This window comes from Argiope bruennichi, chromosome X2 (assembly GCF_947563725.1).
Source record: "Argiope bruennichi chromosome X2, qqArgBrue1.1, whole genome shotgun sequence".
Taxonomy (NCBI): domain Eukaryota; kingdom Metazoa; phylum Arthropoda; class Arachnida; order Araneae; family Araneidae; genus Argiope; species Argiope bruennichi.
The window spans coordinates 89,206,034-89,226,911 of NC_079163.1; the positions used below are offsets into that span (position 1 = coordinate 89,206,034).

Genomic DNA, 20,878 nt, shown 5'->3' on the forward strand with positions numbered 1-20,878 from the left:
TGTCTCGAAATTGTTAAAACATATTATTACAACATTATACAAATTTGAATCTATTTAACATTGATTTTATTTTTAACTAGGAAAAACAAGGATTTTTTTTAAGTCACTACTTTTATGTAAATGCTTCCTTGCATAATATCTTTCTTATACTTCAATTAAATTGTAATTAAAATAAAAATTCAACTAAACTTAACTTAATTCAATTAAAAAATTTCTTAAACTGTCTCACAGTTTTAAAAACTTTTTAGAGACAGGTCATCAAGTTTCGTTTTGTATATGTATTTTTAGTAGAATATAACATTCAGTCCTTTACGTGATAAAAACTTATAATCTTCATCTCCTCAGGAAGCTCAGAAAGAATATAAAATATTTCTTAATAGTGCTCTGTTTATAGTATAATTCATTATATACTCATGTGCTAATAACCTCTTTCTTCTCCGGAAGTGATTAACAGGTAACTCGCTGTACCAATCACGAGCAGAAGAAGAGACGGTCCTACTTTAAGGTAATGAATAAACTGTTTACCGAAGGGGGAGGGGGGGAAGGCGAATATTCATTTTCCACCTCGAATTACAGAACTACTATAATCATTCGAAACCACATTCTACTGTAATTGGCCGTGCCCATTGGAAAACTTAAACTGCGAAAGCCGTAAAAATATCCAGTAATATTAATGACTCTATTTCCATATCTGTAGTTTTTGACAATAGTTTTACCCTTTTGGCAATATATGGAGTTAAAAAAAAAAAAAAAAAAAACCTTAGTCAAAAAGAAACTGCAATCATTTAATTTTTATTTTCTATTTACTTTGTGCACCTAATAAGGCTTCATTATTAAAAGTATGATTGAAAGAATAAATAGTTATTTAGAACAAATCTTTAAAAAAATAACAAAAATCTCTGCTATAGAGAAAACCGTAGTTTATCATCCCTAGGATGAATATGCATTTCAGAATTACCTATAAGAACCAAGAGTAATCACGGTAACATTTTATAGATGGCGCTTATTTACAGGATCAGTAACTTGTTTTGGCTGCCTTCATTGACTTATGGACGCTCTTGAAAATCTGACTAGAGTTTCAATATAAGCTTTTAATACTTTTAATGCCTAAATATTAGCTATGAAATTCTCCTTCCATTTTATTCCATATTTGCAAACAATATTTTAAATAAAAATCAGATTTGAGGATTAATTCCTTGCTATTTGTTAACAACTGCTATGCTATACTTCTCCTCCTTACCTCAATATTTTCATTGGTTTTTATGGCAACACATTTGGTTTTGCTTTATTTGTTTACATGTCGTAGAATCGTGTTGTTATCTTAAATGTGTAGTTCAACCGGCAGATCAAGCATTTAAATAAATTTCCTTGACGTGTTGAATGTTTTATTTTCAGCTGCTATGAAGCGAGTTATCATATTCAAAAATGGGTATTCTGTTGATGGAAAGGTAAATTGATTCATCAAAACATTAAATGTATTTTTGAGAATTTTAAATTTCTCTTCGAATAATTTAAAGCAAAGGATATTCTTAAGTGATACTTTATTTTATTTTTTTAGGTCACAATTTTTAATAAATACTATGGCCACTTTTCCCGAGGAAAATTGTGGCATTTTTACAAATTTAAAACAAAGGTCTTACTTTAAATATTGATGAAATACTTATTGATTTCGAAACAATAAGTATGAAGTATTTTGGAAAGATTCCTTTCATTATTCTGCTTAAAAGTATCTCTTAAAGTGTGAAAACTTTTTTAGTGAATGATAAACTTAGAGTACACTCTAGCATAACGACATAAAAAAAGATTGTACCGTGAACAAAATTGTAAAACACATAGTTTATTTAACATTTGACATTTTTTTTAAATGTTTACTTCAGGGTGTGGAATGTTTCCATTTAATCTGCCTAATGAAGGTAATAAGCTTAAAAGATAAATTTTTCGAAAGTGTAGAAAAGGGGATTTCCTCCCTCTTTCTTCAAAGTCAGTCACTTTGTGTTCAAAATCAATCTTTTTCATAAACTTTTGTTTTGGCATTTAAGATTTTTTTTTTTATATGGTAATATAAGAATGCACTTTTTGTCTTGTTGTCATGTAAGTATCGGCTCATTAATAGAGCAGTGGTTTTGTACTCTGATAGATTTTTTTAAATTTGCATTATGTAACCATTTTGTCTGAATATTTTTCCTCATAATTAATACCTTACTTAATTCACATAATTTCTTGTTGGCAATTATCATTGCACTTAAATCTTATTTCATATTCTTTTATTGTAAATATTTTAAACTATATACCTTATATACATAAAAGTATATAATGCCTGATATATATAGTTAATGTACATTATTTGATTTATCAAAATTTTGCCTTGTGTCCTTTTACATTCTATTGTTATTTTATCATCTCTGATCAGATATTTATTGATTAAAAATTTGTTGGAATTATTCTAATTACCTACATAGGAAATGAACTAGTCATTTTTAATCTATTGTTCAAAGCATCTATACTTGTATTCTATTTTTTAATTAATGGATTTTTTTAAGAGTGAGTTAACACTCTTCAATCAGAAAATCATATCTTATATTAATGCACTTACCATTGTAATACATGGACAGATGTCAGAACTTGGTTGCAAATTGAGTCATGTGTCTTGTAATACAGTTTCACATAATTATGAGTTGCTTAAGTTAATCTTTTCATGGTGAAAGTCTCATTAATGTTATATTTAATAAACTTGTATAAAATATTCAAGAGTCAAAATCTTCGTTAGTGTTATTCGACATAGAATCTTACAGCTTATTCAATACAAGTGCTTTTTTTGCCATTGTTATTAAATTTAAAATTAAAAAAAAACTGTAGATATGTAAAATTTCTAATAATTATTTCAGGTTTTATATTCAAATAAAGTCCAGAAGCATCAGCTTAAAAATTTTTTAAAAAACATATTGTTATTTTTATAAATTTGTTATAAGTGTGAAATGTTACTTCTTTTTCAATTCCTACTATTAGTTTACACTCTGCCTATATACATATTTATATATCTTGTCCAAATTTTCAATCATTAATAAAATACTTTTTATTCATCCACTCAAGTTCAAATACATTTTTTAAACTTGTAGTGGATGGCACTTGATGTTAATACAGTTTTTCAAGTATTAATTCATTAATTATTAAATTTTAATTTTTAGTACTTTAAATAGAGTTTTTGCAGTTTGTAATGAAAATTGAAATGAAGAGGCAGTAGCTCAATCAGTAAAATGCAAGGATTTCAGTATTTTTCATGTGATGGTGTACAATGAAGTTCAATTCTTACAAAAGTAGGAATTGACTTTTTTTTTTTTTTCTTATATAATATTATGAAAAACTTTATGCAAAAATTTTTTAAATTATATTTTCTTAATCCATTGATAATTTATGTTTGTTTTTTTAAAAATAAAACTTTGTTATTTTCTTTTTGAATTGCTATTTTTCTTTCATTTATATTTTACTTTGCTTTTGAATCATGGAAAGATATGTAATTTTGAAACTATAGTTATTTAGAGATGTTTTAATAATAAGATAAAATAAGTTTGTAATACACTACTATCTTTGTTGATATATTTCTTTCAATTTTTATGAAATTTTAGACTATTGAATTGCCAGACTCTCTTGAAAAATTGTTAACAACAGCAAGCAAGAAACTTAATATTGAAGCAAAGTTGCTGTTCACTGCTCAAGGAGGAGAAATTGATGATATTAATCTAATCAGGTATTATGTTATACTTATTATAAAATAGAATTTTTTCTTTAAAATTCTGGAAAATATTTCCTGTTAGAAAGAAAAATTAAAAATGATGTAGCATTTAAATTAACTCTTTTCTATCATGAAAACTTTTCTGATTGTAATTTATACTTTCTTTAATATTACATTCTCAATTAATGTCTAAATAATGTGATTTCTTACTTTTTGTTATAAAATGTTTTTATAAATTGTGAATGTTTTATTGGTATCTAACTCTAATTCTTATTGTTATTTATGTTTATCTCATTTCTTAATGACTATATTTCATCTTTATTTAGAATCTACCATGAAATAAGCCAAACTAATGAAGTTGTGTTAGATAAGAATTAATGCTGCCTAGTTGTAAATGATTTCAATACTAATACTAATTTAAATAATGTTGTGTATTTTATTGTTGGCAGTGAATTTTATTAGTCAAACTAATGCCCCCATTTCACTAATGAAGTTTGTTGCACCTATATTTTTATTGACTCGTTTGAATCGTTATTCCATTTATAAGGTATAAATTTGTACTTCATAATAAGTGATTATGAATTTCTTCTATCTGCTGTCACAACTTTAAATCTGAAAAATCAATTATATTATTATCTTAAATGTACAATGTTATAATGTACCAATCAATAAAAAAATAAAATAAAAAAATAATAATCAAGTACCTGTTTAGTATAATTTTTTATAATTGCTTTTTAGCTGAAAGTAATATCAATCTCTTTTGTAAATCATACCTTTTTTTTTAATGTTTTGGACGCTTCACTGCTAAAAGCCTTATTAGCAGCTTTAAGTTAAAATTTAGAGCTTCAACATCAGATTGTTAACAGACAGATCTCCGAAATTGAATGATTGTACTATAAAAATAAATTTTAAAATGTTGTTATTTTAAATGAGTTTCCAATATTTTCATTGAAATTTTTCAGATAAGATTTTTTAAAACATTTTTATATTAAATCTTCTTTCCAGGGGTTTTTTTTCTATATTAAATTTTTAATTCAAATTTTTTTTTAATAGAGATGACGAATTACTGTATGTGTCATCTGGAGAACCATTTGTGGGTATGTAGTTTTTAATATTATGTATGTTAATTTTTTTATCTGTTTTGGGGGTTATTCTTATGTTAATCCATGTTATGTTTTTATGCTTGTTTCATTTTTTGTCTGTGTGCCTCTAAAAATTGTAGAATACTTTTTTAGAATCAAATGTCAGAAAGTAATATGATAAAATCTACCAAACCAATGATTAATTAGCATAAAGTATGATGTTGGCACCAATCCATCTATTAAATTATGACAAAATCTGTTGTTAGAATAATTTTTTTCTCATTTCTACAATTTTAAAATCTGTAATACAAAATGCTAAAATTGTTAATAGACGGTGAAGATACTAGAACAATTAATATAGTGTACAAAAATACATTAGCCCCCTTTTTTTTTTTTTTTTTTTTTTTGTATTCTGTAGCTAAGAAATTTATAAATTTTTTGAGAATATTGTTATATGTCCACCAGCTATAATTGCTTTATTGTATTCTTATATAACATTGAAAAGTTTCATAGACGTTTTTATTTGAAAATCATTATCTTTTCAGCTTCGGTTCTGATTCAAAACTAAATGTAATCTCGTATAATAACAAATTTTGTCTATTCACATTCATCATAACAAATGAAAAGGAATTATTTGCCTTTTATATCTTTTTTATAATATTTTTTTTTCTGTTGCTTCCAGAAATATCTACTTGTTAGATTTCATAGGGAGCAGTTACTACAATTTTTCTGTATAGTATTACTTTTGATTGTGGTTAAAAGATGAATGTTCTTGTTTCTTTTGGTTATATTTAATTTCAAATTCTTTCCCGAAAAAATAGTAGGCTTATTATTTTCAGTTCTGCTATGGAATATTATTTAGTTTCAAAATCGCATTATCTATGCTTCTCATCATGTATATTCTGATTGCTTTACACACTATTTGCTCTTTCTGATAATATCCTGTTACTATTTACATTTTTTAAATTGCTTCTGCCTTTTCAACTTAGCAACTTTGGAAAATTTGCAATATATTTCAACTTTTATATCTTTGATAAATTCTCTGAATTCAGCTTTATTATTCAATTACAAAAAAAAAAAAAAATCATTGTAGCAATCATTGTACATTCTCTCTTTTTCTTAACTATTTAATAACTAAAATAAATAAGTAATAAAACTGTTTTAACAGGTTTTTAAGTTAATAAGGGTTTTGTAACTTTTAATATTCTGCATAAATTTTGCAATTAAAATTAATGTAGATTATAAAAAATTTCATCTGTAATGCTTTGGAGTCATTTCATTTATTTTATATTGTATCTATTTGTTTAAAGATAACTATTTAAGAAATAAAGTTCTTTTGGCAGATTCTTTAAAGCTATATATATTACTTAACATAAGAAGTCAGTATTATCTACGGGGAATTTCAAAGTATAACGACTTGTGTTACTAATTATCCAAAAATAAAATTTTATTAAAAATTTTAAAATAACTTTTATATATATATATATATATATATATATATATATATATATATATATATATATATATATATATATATATATATATATATTCTTCATTTATTGCCATATTGTATGTTCAATATATGGAAATATTACAATGAAAATGTTTTTTCATTTAAAAAAAAATTGTCAAGACTTGATACATCTGCTGAGGGAAGATTGCCATCAAGGTGAATAACTTATTAAAGCTGAATGATATAATGGAAAAGGTGCCAGAGAAAGCTTATTTTTTCTTTGTACCATTCTTATGCACTATCTGAAAATAACTTTAACAATTATTTTTAAATTCATCAGTATTATTATTCTACTTTTTATTGCATATTTAGATAACTCCATTTGTAATTTTTTATAATTATTTAACTCATGGATGAATGTAAACAATTTTATTATACAACAATATTTATACCCAAGACTTTAAAAAATATGCATTAAATGTTATTACCTAAATAATACATATGCTAAATAATGGATCAGTGATTAAAACGATGCAACTGATCAACAGAAAATTAATGCATTCTTATCAGTGGTACACAGTAATGCACAAAATTAATTTTCAAAAATTTACTGCATTAAGTATATAGTTGATGTTAGTGATTAATTAAATAATTGCCATATTTGCCTTTGATTTTTATGGGATATTAAATGTATGATTTTAAAAAGAATTTATAGGTATAAAAATTTAATTTTTATTAATTTACTTAATAAACTATTGCTTTATTCTGATTTTTTTAATTTTGTATAAATAATTTTTTTATATACTTGATTGCAATTTCATGACATATTATGGTGCTAGATACAATGCTAAAAATTTTTTGATGATCTATCAAATTGAATAGATCACAAAGAGGCCTCCCTGCCAAGAACTTTAGGTAGAAGAGGACCTCCTTTGAGACCAGAACTTCACATTGCTACAGTACCTGGTACAACATTTACAAATCCTGATTGGTTGCTTTTGAATGTCGGTGGTAAACACTTTGCAACAACCAGGTATGATTGCATTTTTATTTTGTATTCTAGTAAAGTAAAGAGGGATTGATAGTAAATGATTTTAAAATATCAGATATTTATTCCGAATGTGAATGTTTTTGCTAACTATAGTTTTCCTCTTTTACAATAGTTGCGATGAATCAAAGAATTGAGTAGACTTTACTCTTCAAACTCTTATATAAAACTTTTTGTAACTAATCACTTGTTGAGGTATAAAAATTAATTTATAAATAAGTAGTTTCAGTTACCAGTGCCACATCTTATTAGAGTAACCAAAAACATTTATAAAAAGTAAAAAGATAATTTTTAAAACAATATTTGATGATCAGTTTCCATTTAAAAAATTTAAAAAAATTACGACATTTTTATTATAGCTGTCAGTAAAAGTCGCGCTGACCTGCTAACTATGAGCTCTTCGGGTACTTTCTGCTGATTTATTATGAGGCAATTATTCAAAGTGGTGATATTCATTTTCAAACTTGTGTGTGTCCATTTAGGTGTTTACATTAACGTACAAGAGAATCTCACTTAGTTATCTTCCTACTGATACCAGTCCTGTTTGGCTTCTTTATTTTATCATGGTAATCATAAATTCCAGTTGATTTCAAACTACGGATAATTTTTGCCGTTGATACTAGGTCAAAGACATCATTTACTAATTCAAAAAAGCTATATTTTTTTTCAATTCCCCCCCCCTCTTGTGTTTGCCCATTGCCACTTAGCAAGAGCTTTGTCCTGGTCCATCTTTACAACATTAAAGGCACAGACTTTAAGTTACTATTGGTTTTGCTGTTGATAAGGAGAAAGCATAGATAACTGAGCCTGATTAACAATAGTTTTATTAATTAAATCAGGAGAAACATGTGTCTTATAGTCTTTCCAAAATGCTTTGCTATAATTCTGTTATGAGAATTTTTAGAAAAATATTCAAGGTCATCCGCACTTTGTAAGGTCTTTGCCGATTTCCGACTAAACAGTTGCTTATAGATAATGAACTGAGGAAGAGCCTTTGTCCGGTCGATTAAAAATGAAACTAGTTTAATTGCCAAGTAAGTAGATTTCTAAAACGATTACAAATTCTTCGGATTATAATATTGTGCTTTATATAAGGTATTCTAGTCATTATTATATGTATTATTAGGTATCTAGTCATTATTGACTTATCGGAATATAATAATAAAATATATTGAATTATTCATTTAAGTGTTTGTTTTATATTCTACATTTTTTTTTGTTATAGTTAAAAAATGTTGTGTCTAGAATATCTTAAACTAGGCAGTGCAATTTAAATTGCCAGTAACTAAATTTATTTCTTTTATGTTAGCTTTTAACCTCAACTGCTTAATGCAACTTATGATCTCACCATTGCTTTGTAGAAAAGACAAATCTAGTATTACAAATGCATAATTTCAAAATTTAAATATTTATACCTATTAAAAAATATATACACATAAGCCTTGCCTTATTGAAAGAATTTAATAATCTGATTGCAGAATATAAAGGTAAATGAAAGTTTAGAGGATTAAATAATGTGTATAAAAATTTTATGTGTATTCCGTTTGAGTACAAATGTAAGAAATAGTGGAATAACGATTTTATGTTTGAAGAATAAAAAATTGATAAGCAACCTCAAGTCTGACATTAATTTTTAAAGTTTTTATAATTCCGTGAAGGCAGTTTGGGTTTAGAAATCTATTCTTAAAAGGAAAAACTTAAAATTTTATTTTTTTTGCAGATTAAATCGCAGGGAAACATAATATATTTTGACTATTATCCTTTTTCTACTATTAAAACTAATGCTTCAATTAAGGATATTTAAGAAAGTTTTCCCACTGAAGATTTTCCCTTCACTTGGTGATGAATGCTCAAAAATTTATGAATTAATTTTATGCAGTTCACTTTACAAATAACATGTGGGCAGCAATGGGTATTGATAATATGAGGCCGCTGGTGGATAATTGTTTTGTGGTTTCTCTCTTAACCAGTGTTGTAAATCCGTCTTCCCAATGTTTGTAATGTACTGAGCCAGCAAGGCCCCTAGCGCACTAGATAAAGAAAAATTCATTCACTCTTTATTAATGCATATTCACATTTTGAAATGCATAGAAAATTATTTTAAAAAATTTCAGTTAACAAAGGTTATTTAAATTGCACAAAAAATAATTTGCAGTTTAAATTATTAATCATAACCAAGCAAAGTAGTACACTACCAATTAATAATAAATGCTTGTAATCACTTAAATTTTCTAAAAAAATTCCAAATTTTTTTTCCCTCCTTCAGTGAGAATTTGAATTAAATTATCCACTTCAAGATTAGTTCCAAATGTGTTTTCATTTCATTTTATTGGAAAATCAATGAATCTTGAGCCGTAGTAGACCGATTTAACATTTTATCAGTTTCAGTTACTTCTCTTAGGGACTCGCTTTCTTTAAGTGAGTACAGGATCCCAAGCCCAAGGTAGCCAGGAATCCATCTTTCCTTCAAATTTCTTCTCTATGCCTTCTGCATTTGGCTTCCCAATTCCATCACTCGACGGCAAGCGAGGGATCTCTGCTTGAGAAACTGACACCTCTCTGGTGCTTCATGTTTCTCATGGACAGCTAAAAACCCTATGTTTTGTCCATGCGGGGCAACCCGTTAGATAAGTGGTGCATTGTTGATCTCCTTGTATCAGTACGGCTAGTAAATTGGTCACTTAAATGACCGAACTGCTAAGGATCAAACGAAAATGGCCAGCTGCGTGATCAACGTTCTTGGAAAAAGTCCTGATCGAATAGACCTTGGCTAGTACTAAGATAAGCTTCGAGACTGGGGGTACCCAGAGTCAGTGGGTGTCTCCCCTTGTTGGGATCCGTGGTGGTGAGTGCTGTTGGAGCCCTAATTATTTTGGCTTTACACGACTCCTTTTACTCACAAAGATGTTTCTTTGATGTCAAATGTTTCATTATGCTTACTACTGATGCATTACAAAATGCATTAACTATCTTGTTTCAAAATAATTATTTCTTTCTGTGTTTTTGTACATTGGTTATACTTTTTTATATTTATAGGAGTACTTTAACTACAAAAGAGCCCAATTCCATGTTAGCATGTATGATAGCTTCTGAAGATAGTGCTCTACTTTGTCCAAGTTCCATAGATAATCATGGTGCCTTCCTTATTGATCGAAGTCCAGTTTACTTTGAGCCTATTCTTAATTACTTGAGACATGGACAACTAATATTAGACAATAATACAAGTCTCAGAGGTGATATTTCATTAAATTTTATTTCGTATATTGTAATGTGTACTATGTATTCCTTTAAAATAATTATGTCTTAATTCCACTTTTGTTTCTCATTTTAAATTATGCAGTATTTTTTTACATTTAGACATAATTTGAGTATTTTAGTTATTTGATAATCCAATTTCTCATTAATAATTTATGAAATGATTATTCTAAATGCCACTTATTCAAGACATAAGTTGTAATTTATTTTGTATAAATAATAAGCTATTGTTTTTAGTAACATTTTTTTCAGTATGTATTTCTATTTTTAAAGCATTTCTTTCATTAAGTGAAATTATATTGCATTGTAGATTATTAAACGATCGGGATTTTTTTTATTCGGTTCAACTATAAAAAAATTAATTTTATATCTGTTTTGTATCCAACTAATACTCTAAAATATGTAGCTTACTATATGTAGGTATAAACATTATACAGTCACTCATAATTCAGTTATTTGCATTATGGGATATTAAATATGATCCTGTGTTTTTTGTACCTATGGAATAGATGAGGTATGCTGTTTTTATGTGTTATGCTATGAATATACTTAGAACTTTCTAGTAGTAAATAATAATGATTTGTAATTAAAAACGAATAGTTATTACTTTATTATTATAAGTATATATATTAACCCACTGTGAGTAGTCTTTTCTAAACTCCTATTAATAGCTGTTATGAAATACTTTTTTTATCATATATAATATTATAATATGCCAAGTGTATCAGTTGCTTCAATTTGAAAAATTTTCTATAATATTTATTTATTATAGAAGGCATTTATTCTTCATGAGGCTTCACTTGCTTGCCATAATAAACACCACATCCAAATTCGTAAAGGATAGGTTTGGGCACTTATAAAACAGTTTCATTGAAGACATTTTATGATCATGAGCCAATAACAAATGCTTTAATTTTTTTTAAAGAACTATGTTCACAAATTTTTTAAAATAATAGGATTATTAAATTATTACTACATTAATATTTTCTGAATTTAATGTTACAGTTTTTTTCCCTTCATATTTAAATGATTTTTATATTATGATTGATTTTAAAGCAAGTTTAAATACAAGTTTCTTTCATCTTTTATGTATTTTTGACAAATGTGTAGTATATATTTTGTTATTCTTTAATAGTTCATTATGTTGAATCATTCATGAAGAATTATATTTATGTATAGAACAATGGTTCTCTGTCTGCTACACTGCATTGTGAGGCACTGGATCATTGCTAAAGGGTGGTAGTAATCTGAGATGCAATATACAGGTACTGAATAAAAATAAAACGGCAATGGAAGAAAAAAGCAAAATAAAATTTTAAAGTTTTTTTGTAGGGGTTAATATACTGTGAGTCTTAAAGTTATGTAAAACAAAATTTTCATTTTTTTTTTTTTTTTTTCTTAAATGCATTTCTTTCCAATCAAATTTCAAAATGTATGAGAGACACCTATTTATCCTAATTAAATAACTGCAAATAGATATTGCATGCTTTATCTGTAAGAAATGTAAAAGATAATTGTTCAATAACCATAATCTTTTCTTGTATAAATCTTTTTTAACTGATTGTTAATTATAATATTTTGTTAATACTTACATATATTAGTCAGTTACTTTCATTTATTCGAAATGTATAAGTACATTATAGACATTTAATAATGTATAAATGAATAAATAAATTAGTAGGTATGAAAACAAAGTAAATCATTCGTTAATAGTTTTGTAGTTAGGAACACGTGCTTGCCAATAAATTGCTAGTGAATGAAATTTTGTATAAGATTCTCAGTTGAATGAAAAAATGTGGTTAAAATTCTTTTTATGAAATTGTAACCTAGATTCAAATTATGTATTTTATTTCTGTAGTAATATCTTTTTTATTTATTGGAAAATCAACAACATTTACAATATAAATAATTTTTTTTCAATAAATACAATTTCTTTTCAATAATTTAGAGGCTTGGTTACTGTATTATATAATGAAAAACACTCGGACAAAAAAATATTTCAAACTTTTTTTGATGTTATTAGAACACTTCACAATGACATGAACTCTTCAACACTGCATGCTTTATTGCTTTTCCCGAGACCATAATTCGAAAAACTGTTCTTCACTGATGACCTCAGTTTTAAATTCTTTTCTTAATTTTGTCTTGTAGCAGATTATTTCTATTGTATGAGTATTTTTTTTTTTTTTAGTTCTGATTTACTAAACTTACTTTACTTTTTAAAAAATTAATGATTCCAACTGTTTATTGCTTGATAAAATTTAATTTTTTGACCTACCTGATTACAATGCTGTTACGCTAGCAATTTGATATTCTTTCCTGTTTTTCTGTGCAATGACACAATCTGTGTCCATTATTATATGCATAAAATTGTCTGATTATTATACACATCTGAAGCAATACACATATCATTTTTAGTAGAAAATTTTGATTGTTAGTATTCTGTTGAACCTTTAGTAATATTTATGATTTCTGTTGTTTTATAGGAGTTTTAGAAGAAGCAAGATTTTTTGGTATCGAGAGCCTAGTGAAAACATTGGAAAATAAAGTGGAGGTTAATCAATTATAATTTTTTATTCTTAATTTTATTAAATATTTATTCAGTTAAATGAGGTTTTTTTCAGTTTGTTCTTCACATTTTTTTTTTTTTTTTTTTCAAAATTCACATAAAGTTAGGAAAAATAATGGCTTTTACAGATGATAATAGGATTTTGATTGGTGTAATTTACTTCAGAATTTATTTATTTTAGTGCTTCACAAAATTAATCTCAATAATAAAATTTATTTACGTTGTGTAATATGTTTCATCACTTGACTGTTTTATTTAAATTTTGCTGTTTATCATATGAACTACACATAATTTTATGGAACAAAATAAAGCATATTCATTCAATATTCCATAATATTATTGTTTGTTTGAATTTTAATTAAGAATGCTAGAATGATGCTGTTGGACAAAAAAATTTCTTTTCCCTTTAATTTGTACCTTATAGTAATATGCAGATTTTCTCGGTAATCTGCATTCCTAAATAAGCTAAGCTTCGGATTTAACATCGGTTTTTTTTTTTTAATGTAATTTCTTGTTCTAGTGTTTGAATTTTAAGATTCTGAAGTGAAATATAAGTTGTTTTATTTTTGATTTTTATTTAATAATTTTCATTTATAAATCTTTAAGATGTTTGATTTGATTTAGTTTGTGTTCATTTTTTCGACATTTATTAGAGAAGTTTCCTGCTAAGCTTTGTTTGAACTATTTTCAATTTTATTTCATCGCATATCTAAAGAAAATTTATTTCAAATGAAATTTTGTCATGCAAATGCCTAACGCTGTTCAACAAACTTGTAGCAGCAGGCAACATTTTTCATTTGAACCATCACATTTTTAAAATTATAGTAAATTTCTTAATTTTTAATGTTTTTCTTTTTATGCATTAGTTTCTTAGAATTTTGAGAAAAATAATTGAAAAGAAACAATAGATTGTTAGAATCACGAATTGTTTATATTTAATTATACGAACTATTAATGGCCTTTTATTCAGAATGGAGCTGTGGAAGTATTGCTTTGAAGATAAAATTATTAATTAAATTCAGTATTTAAAAAGGTTAGTGAAATTCGATTAGGTGTAGGCTGATTCAAATCTTATTATAATTAAGTTTTAAAAAATTGTTCGCAGAAAACGGTATTCGGTTTGAATGAATTTAAAAGGGCAAAAGCTAGTGTATACAAGTTAGTTTTTTAATTTATTTATTGATTTAACAATGTAAGAAGTATAATTAACTATTTTTTAACTTTTCCATTTATTTCTTCTTCTTTTTTTTTTTTTTTTTTTTCAAACAGGATGAGCAAGAGTCCTCTGACTGTGCTCCCTTGACTAGAAGGGATGTTGTTAATACTTTGATATCTACCTCATTGTCTGCTGAATTGAGATTTCAAGTAAATATATTTGTATCTTCATTCTTGTAGTAAAATTTTGATAGAAATTTGTAATTCCCTCTTGAAACAATATTTCTTCTAGACATCTGCTTAACTTTTGAAATAATTTAATTATATTTTTTTTAAAAATAGCAAGACATAGATGGATCCTTACTGAAATCTCAACGATTCAGAAATAAGATTTATATCACTTTAAAATCATTAGCACCTATGAAATTATACACAATAATGTATCAATTTTTGGAAAGTTATCTACAGTTATTGATGAGGATTTTTTTATGTCAGAGTTATTGGAAAGACTTGAAATGCAATCTTATATTAATATTTATAAGTTTTTGTGACTATAATATGCATTACATATGATTTATTCCAGTTAAATAAATAGATTAGATGGCATTATGCTTAATTCTATCAATGCATTCAATGTTACGTTACTTTCTGGATTATTCCTTCCTTATTTTGACCTGTCTCTGCTCTCTCAACCCCCCCCCCTCCATAAAAAAACCCTCCCTTCTCTAAGTACATTTTAACAATACTTGTTAACTTTTGTTTTTATTCTTGATAACTTTTCAGTTTTTGCAGCAGCCTTTTAAATATAAAATTAATAAATAAGCAGCATTTTGTGCAGCTTTTTTTTTTTTTTTTTTTTTTGCTATTTTATTTTATTTTTAACATCTGGTCAATTTAGTATCATAAAATTTATGAACAAATATTTTCTACGCTAATATTAAAATCATTACATTTTGAATTATAGTATTTTACGTCGGAAGACATTTCTCTAAATATTCTTTTAAAAATTTCTGAAACTGTTCGTAAAACAAATGTAGAAATATGAATGTTAACTAAATTTGTTGGTGGATTTCTTCTATCCCTTCTTTTATATACGCGCATACTTTGAAAATATCGTGCTTTGTTGCATAAAATGTAAAATATTTTTCATTAACTTAGAATGTTTGAATCAAATATTAATGTATCTCGTTTCCTCCTATTTATGAAATCTGAAGCTAATTATTAACTATAGGAAGTTTTAAATATTTTCTTCTTATGTTCTTAATTTTCAGGGTGTCAATTTAGCTCATGCAGATTTATCTCGATTGGACCTTAGATATATCAACTTCAAGTATGCTAATCTTCATCGAGCCAAACTTTCTGGAGCAAATTTAAGCTATTGCTGTTTGGAAAGAACAGATCTGTCACAAGCTAATCTTGAAGTATTTCTATCTTTTATATTTCTTTTTATTTCTTTTTCTTTATTCATAAATATGGATTATTGCAGTTTATATTTTCCATAAAGGGGCGAAGTATTAGTATTTTGCGAAATTTTATATATATATATAATGGTATTTTTAAAATTTAATTTAGTCTATATTAACTTCATTCTAAAATATTCTCTTATTTTCTGATTCCATTCCACATTTTCTATTTAATTAATGCAACACGAGTTCTAAAATTGCTGAATCGGCTAAAAGCCGACAAGTTCCCACACAAATGTGAAGGGATAAAATATTGCCGATTTAAACAAATTCTTCTAAAAGATCCCTATGATTCCCTTGCCTGTGATTAACACATGGTGGAAATCCCTATTAAAATTTCACAGTATATATTCACAGGGATAAAATTTTAATTAGGTTTTCCTCATTTCGTTTTGTTTCGTTCTGTGCTGTGCTTGTACATAATTCGTGGCTCCCGGGATGCAATAAAGCGAACTTAAATAATTCAAAGTCTTCTTCTCTGTCTTTGGCCACGACGCTGCTTCAAAAATTATGCTTTATATTATATATATATATATATATATATATATATATATATATATATATATATATATATATATATATATATATATAAATAATATATTGAACTCTTAATTTAATCCAAAATAATATCCAAAGCTTTATTTTAATTTAGCCCATAGTAATTTCATTCTCTTATTTCCCGATATGATTCCACTGTTTCGACTTAATTCAAGAGAAGCTTTGTAAAAATGCTTACATTTGCACTTTCACACACTCTGCGGGGCAAGATAGAAAATTGTCCAGTAAGCACATTCTTTTTAAAAGATCCCTGTACTTCCCTTATTTGTGATTGACATGCGTCAGAAATCCCAATCAGAATCTTAATGATAGATTAGCACTATGAAAAAATATTTTCCCTATCAATGTCTCATGTTATATAAGACGAGGGATAATTTATTTCTCGCTTCTTCCCGACTTCTGCTTTTGTGGCACCAGAGGGCGGAAGTGTCTTTTCCGCGTCTTCTTGTAAATAAATGATGCCTTCCCGAGATGGATTAAAGTGAATTTAAAAATGCAAAATGTCTCTTCAAAATTGTATTTTACTTCAAACAAAATTATATGCTTATACACACACACATTATATATATATATGTGTGTGTGTGTGTGTGTGTGTGTGTGTGTGTGTGTGTGTGTATAAGCATATAATTTGATCATTTATTTTAGATGCATCAATTAGCTCAAACTTAGAGAAAAATAAGCGATTTCTGTGAAATTTTACTCATACCTTTTTACTTTATCGCTTCCCAGTTTTTGAAACTTTCCTTTTACTTTACGAACCTTGCATCTCATCAAAAATTATTTGATCAAAAACATTGCAGACTGAATTGTGTGCATGAATGCATTCAAACGATATTTCTGGCACAAAGATGTTCTTTTTATTGATGTTGCGATCTTCTTAAATTTAGATGAAGAAAAATCGAAGTTTAAGATCCATTGATGTACACATGTATTAAGGATGCATGGTCAGTTTAGCTTAAGCGAATTTCCCTCAATCATTGACAGAATTTTTTTAAGTTTTAGTTTTCATATCTAACAGGTATGTTGAAAGCTTCAATTTTCATCTAGAAATTCCAAGTGGGAGGAACAATCTGCAAAACTAAAAGCAAGCGTAATACAGAAGGTTCATAAGTGAATATTTCAACTTAAAAGAAAACAAATTTAAATAGCTCTGCAAAGCGCAACCTTAAAGTCCATAGGTATTAATAAATATCTGAATTTTAAATTCAACACATTTATAACTATTAAATGTAAGCTCCCCCAGAAAGACGAAGAATAACGTGGTGACATGAAAACTCGCTTCATACTTTTTCTGCAAGTTTGGTGTAAGGGCTGCAGGTATGTGCGTATGGCAATAGCCATTTTTTCCCCCCTGTGGCTACATCAAAACAACAGGTATTTATTTAAACGTTACCAACTGATATTGACAAAGTTAATACACTCATATCTCCTGCCTTTTAAAGCGTAACACGAGACATACTAAAAGAAGTATAAAGTGAGGTATCGTACCACCTCGATATCATTCGTATTTCTAGAAGGGCTCACAATGAATATTTATTACTGTGTAGAACTTAAATTTTCATCTGTTAAAAGCAATGGTTTTTTTAACTCAATGCAATGTTGGGATATTTATTTACGAACACTATATTTTATGTAATTTTTCTCCAATAGCTTCATTTCATAAAGTATTCATATTCCACCAAGTATTTTCTTAAGAATATGATCAAGATACAGTTATAGAAGTTGAAAATATATTTTAATTTCAGAAGCCTTATCAATTTTAGCTGGCAGCTACTTGCTGAAATTTTGTTTTCCTCCATTTTGTAAAAATGGGATTCTTATTATCAAAAAACAAACCATTTAGAAGTGGTTTATATATTTAACTGAAGAAAACATATGAATAACAGTGAAATATTAATACATTTTTGTATATTCGGTAAAGGATTTTCAAATGATTTGGATTTAAAAGAAAAAAAACTTTTTATTGTGAAGAATACTTATTATAACAGTTTTGATGCAAACAACTATGAACAGAAAACTGTTTTTAAGGAATGTTTGTTGCATTTATAAAAAAAAAAAAAAAATGTAACCTATTTTGTTAATGCTATATTTTTCATATTGTATTTGAAAGCAAAAATTTTAATGTAATCAGATTCTTTTCATTGTTTGAAATTCAAAGTTTGTATGCCACATTATTAAGTCATTTTTTTCACTGAATATTAATTTTTTATGAAATAACTCTTACATAGGGCGCCATCTTGCTTGGAGTTAAAATGCTTTGTGCTAATCTTGAAGGAGCTAACCTGAGGTCATGTAATATGGAAGATCCAGCTGGAAATAGAGCAAACATGGAAGGTAAGTGATTTTTTTTTTCTATAAACATTTACTTTATTATTTTGCGAAGTATATATAATTATGGTATGTATTTAAATTACTGCAGGATTATTAACTCCGATTTCAGCTTGTACTTAGAAATCCCGTTATTTTTTATGTTTCGTATTATATTTTAAATCCTTATATTTTTTCATCACTTAGTTCGCACTCGGGGAATAATTTAAAGTTTCTTTTAAGTTTCAAATAGGTAGTTTCGTTTGAAAATTTTCAGAAAAGTGATTATTTTATTTCTCTATCTTAGGTGTCAATTTGAAAGGTGCTAATTTGGAAGGAAGCCAAATGGCTGGTGTAAATCTTCGAGTAGCAACACTAAAAAAGGCGAATTTGCAAAACTGTGATCTGCGAGGTGCTGTTCTGGCTGGTGCAGATCTTGAGGTTGTATATTTCCTTTCACACTTGCTCAAAGTATTACAAAATTCCACGTTCACTGACTGTTTGTGTAATTTTTTTTAGAATTGTGACCTTTCGGGAAGTGATCTCCATGAAGCAAACCTTCGAGGGGCAAATTTGAAAGATACTGCATTTGAATTGATGCTCACCCCCCTTCATATGGCTCAAGCTATTAGATGAAGAATTCCTTATCCTAATTGAACTTTGAATCTTTGCCACTTTTTTAACAACGTTGATATTTGACCAAGCTTTATGCTGCATTAACAGTTTGTTAGATCGCTGGGAAAGAGGAAATTAGCTTATTATCAATTACTTAAATACCCGTCCATCTGAAAGTTCAGCTTTTTACATGATTATAAAGCTACCGAAGTTAGTGACAAAAAGCGTCGTAAAGATCATTTTGGCATTTCACTTCAAAATAAAACTTATGTCTCTTTACATGCATTGCAAATTTTAGAAATAAACTGTACTGAATAATGGTAATTGCGGTTGAATTTAAAGACAGTTAATCAAAACTGTGAAGCTTATTTTTTAAAAAGTAAATATTAATGAAATCCGAAATATTTCTAAAAAATCTGGGCGTTAGTTTAAACAATATTTAACAGCCAAAGAATTATTTAGATATTAGCACCAAAGTTTATACTAAGCAAATTTTCAAATATTTCAATCTATAATTGTAAGTTTTTTCCAAAACAGTATAACTTATATTAGAGTTTCATTTTATGCAGTTAACATTAAATGGTGATTAAACAAGAAGCAACAGACTGACTAAAACAGAAAAATATATAACATTGTCCCTTTAAATTGTAGTTCTTGCAGATTTAATAAAATATGAACTTAAGTGAATAATAATTATTATCATGGTGTTTAGCTCAGAAACAGATCATTGCAATATATAACGTATGAAGTACTGGCATTTCATATAGATTTGATCAGCATAAATGGCACTAATAAAAGTCGATTATTGCATTGAAGCAGAATAATCAAAGTAATCCTACGCCTTTTTAATAATGTTGACTCAATATATTTTCTGCTAAGCCAGAATTTACAATTTTGCAGTTTTTAAATATGCTCAAGAACTTCATCTCAGCTGCTATGAAAGCTTCATTTCCTAGTTCCATAGTATTGACTTCGAGATTATTTAAGTCAAGAATAACATATTGATTCCATTTTATATCTGATTATATGTATAGGTTTTATGTCTGTTTAGGAATTTTGTGTTATAGTTCACTTTTATATTATAAATGGTCTAAGAACATGTATGAACTAATTTTTTATTTAATTTTCTAAATGGTTATTGTAGCAATCATCTAGTGTTGTAATATATGTAAATAGCAGTAGAATAAGTTATAAGATCCGAATCCTATAACTACTTGTTGATAAAGGGGTTTTGCAAGTTATGAAATCTATATATTAAGAATGAGCATTGATTTCTCTAAGACAGATTAGTTTTGTTTAATAGTTTTTTTATGAGTAAAACCTTTTAATTTAATTTGGCGATATGATTTGTAAAATTCTGTTTATTACCATGCATGATTTTCTTAATAAAGGTAATAAATGTTGTTTCTCACTGTTTAAAATATGTATTTGATTCTTCTTCAAACATGCTCCATAATAATAATAATAAAAATGACCTTCATATCAAACAAACAGTTTAGTTGAAATAATAAATTTAATTCTGAACTCAATAGCTGTAATTGCTTTAGTTACTGTAAAAAGATGTTGCAAGTTTGGAGAAGGAGGGGGCCTGCCCTAATGAATATATCAGTTAATGGAAGAAAATATTGATCTCTTTTTCAGAA

General features: G+C 26.9%; 1 protein-coding gene across 1 annotated transcript; it reads left to right on the forward strand.

The window, feature by feature from the left end:
• The first annotated feature begins 1,293 nt into the window (after positions 1-1,293).
• Positions 1,294-20,638, forward strand: LOC129960761 (BTB/POZ domain-containing protein KCTD9-like). Its single transcript, XM_056074373.1, has 11 exons — positions 1,294-1,448; positions 3,624-3,745; positions 4,784-4,827; positions 7,148-7,298; positions 10,350-10,546; positions 13,055-13,122; positions 14,407-14,502; positions 15,564-15,713; positions 18,542-18,647; positions 18,928-19,061; positions 19,140-20,638. The coding sequence occupies exons 1-11, from the start codon at positions 1,401-1,403 to the stop codon at positions 19,254-19,256; spliced, it is 1,233 nt and encodes a 410-aa protein (XP_055930348.1). The 5' UTR covers positions 1,294-1,400; the 3' UTR covers positions 19,257-20,638.
• Positions 20,639-20,878: the final 240 nt, after the last annotated feature.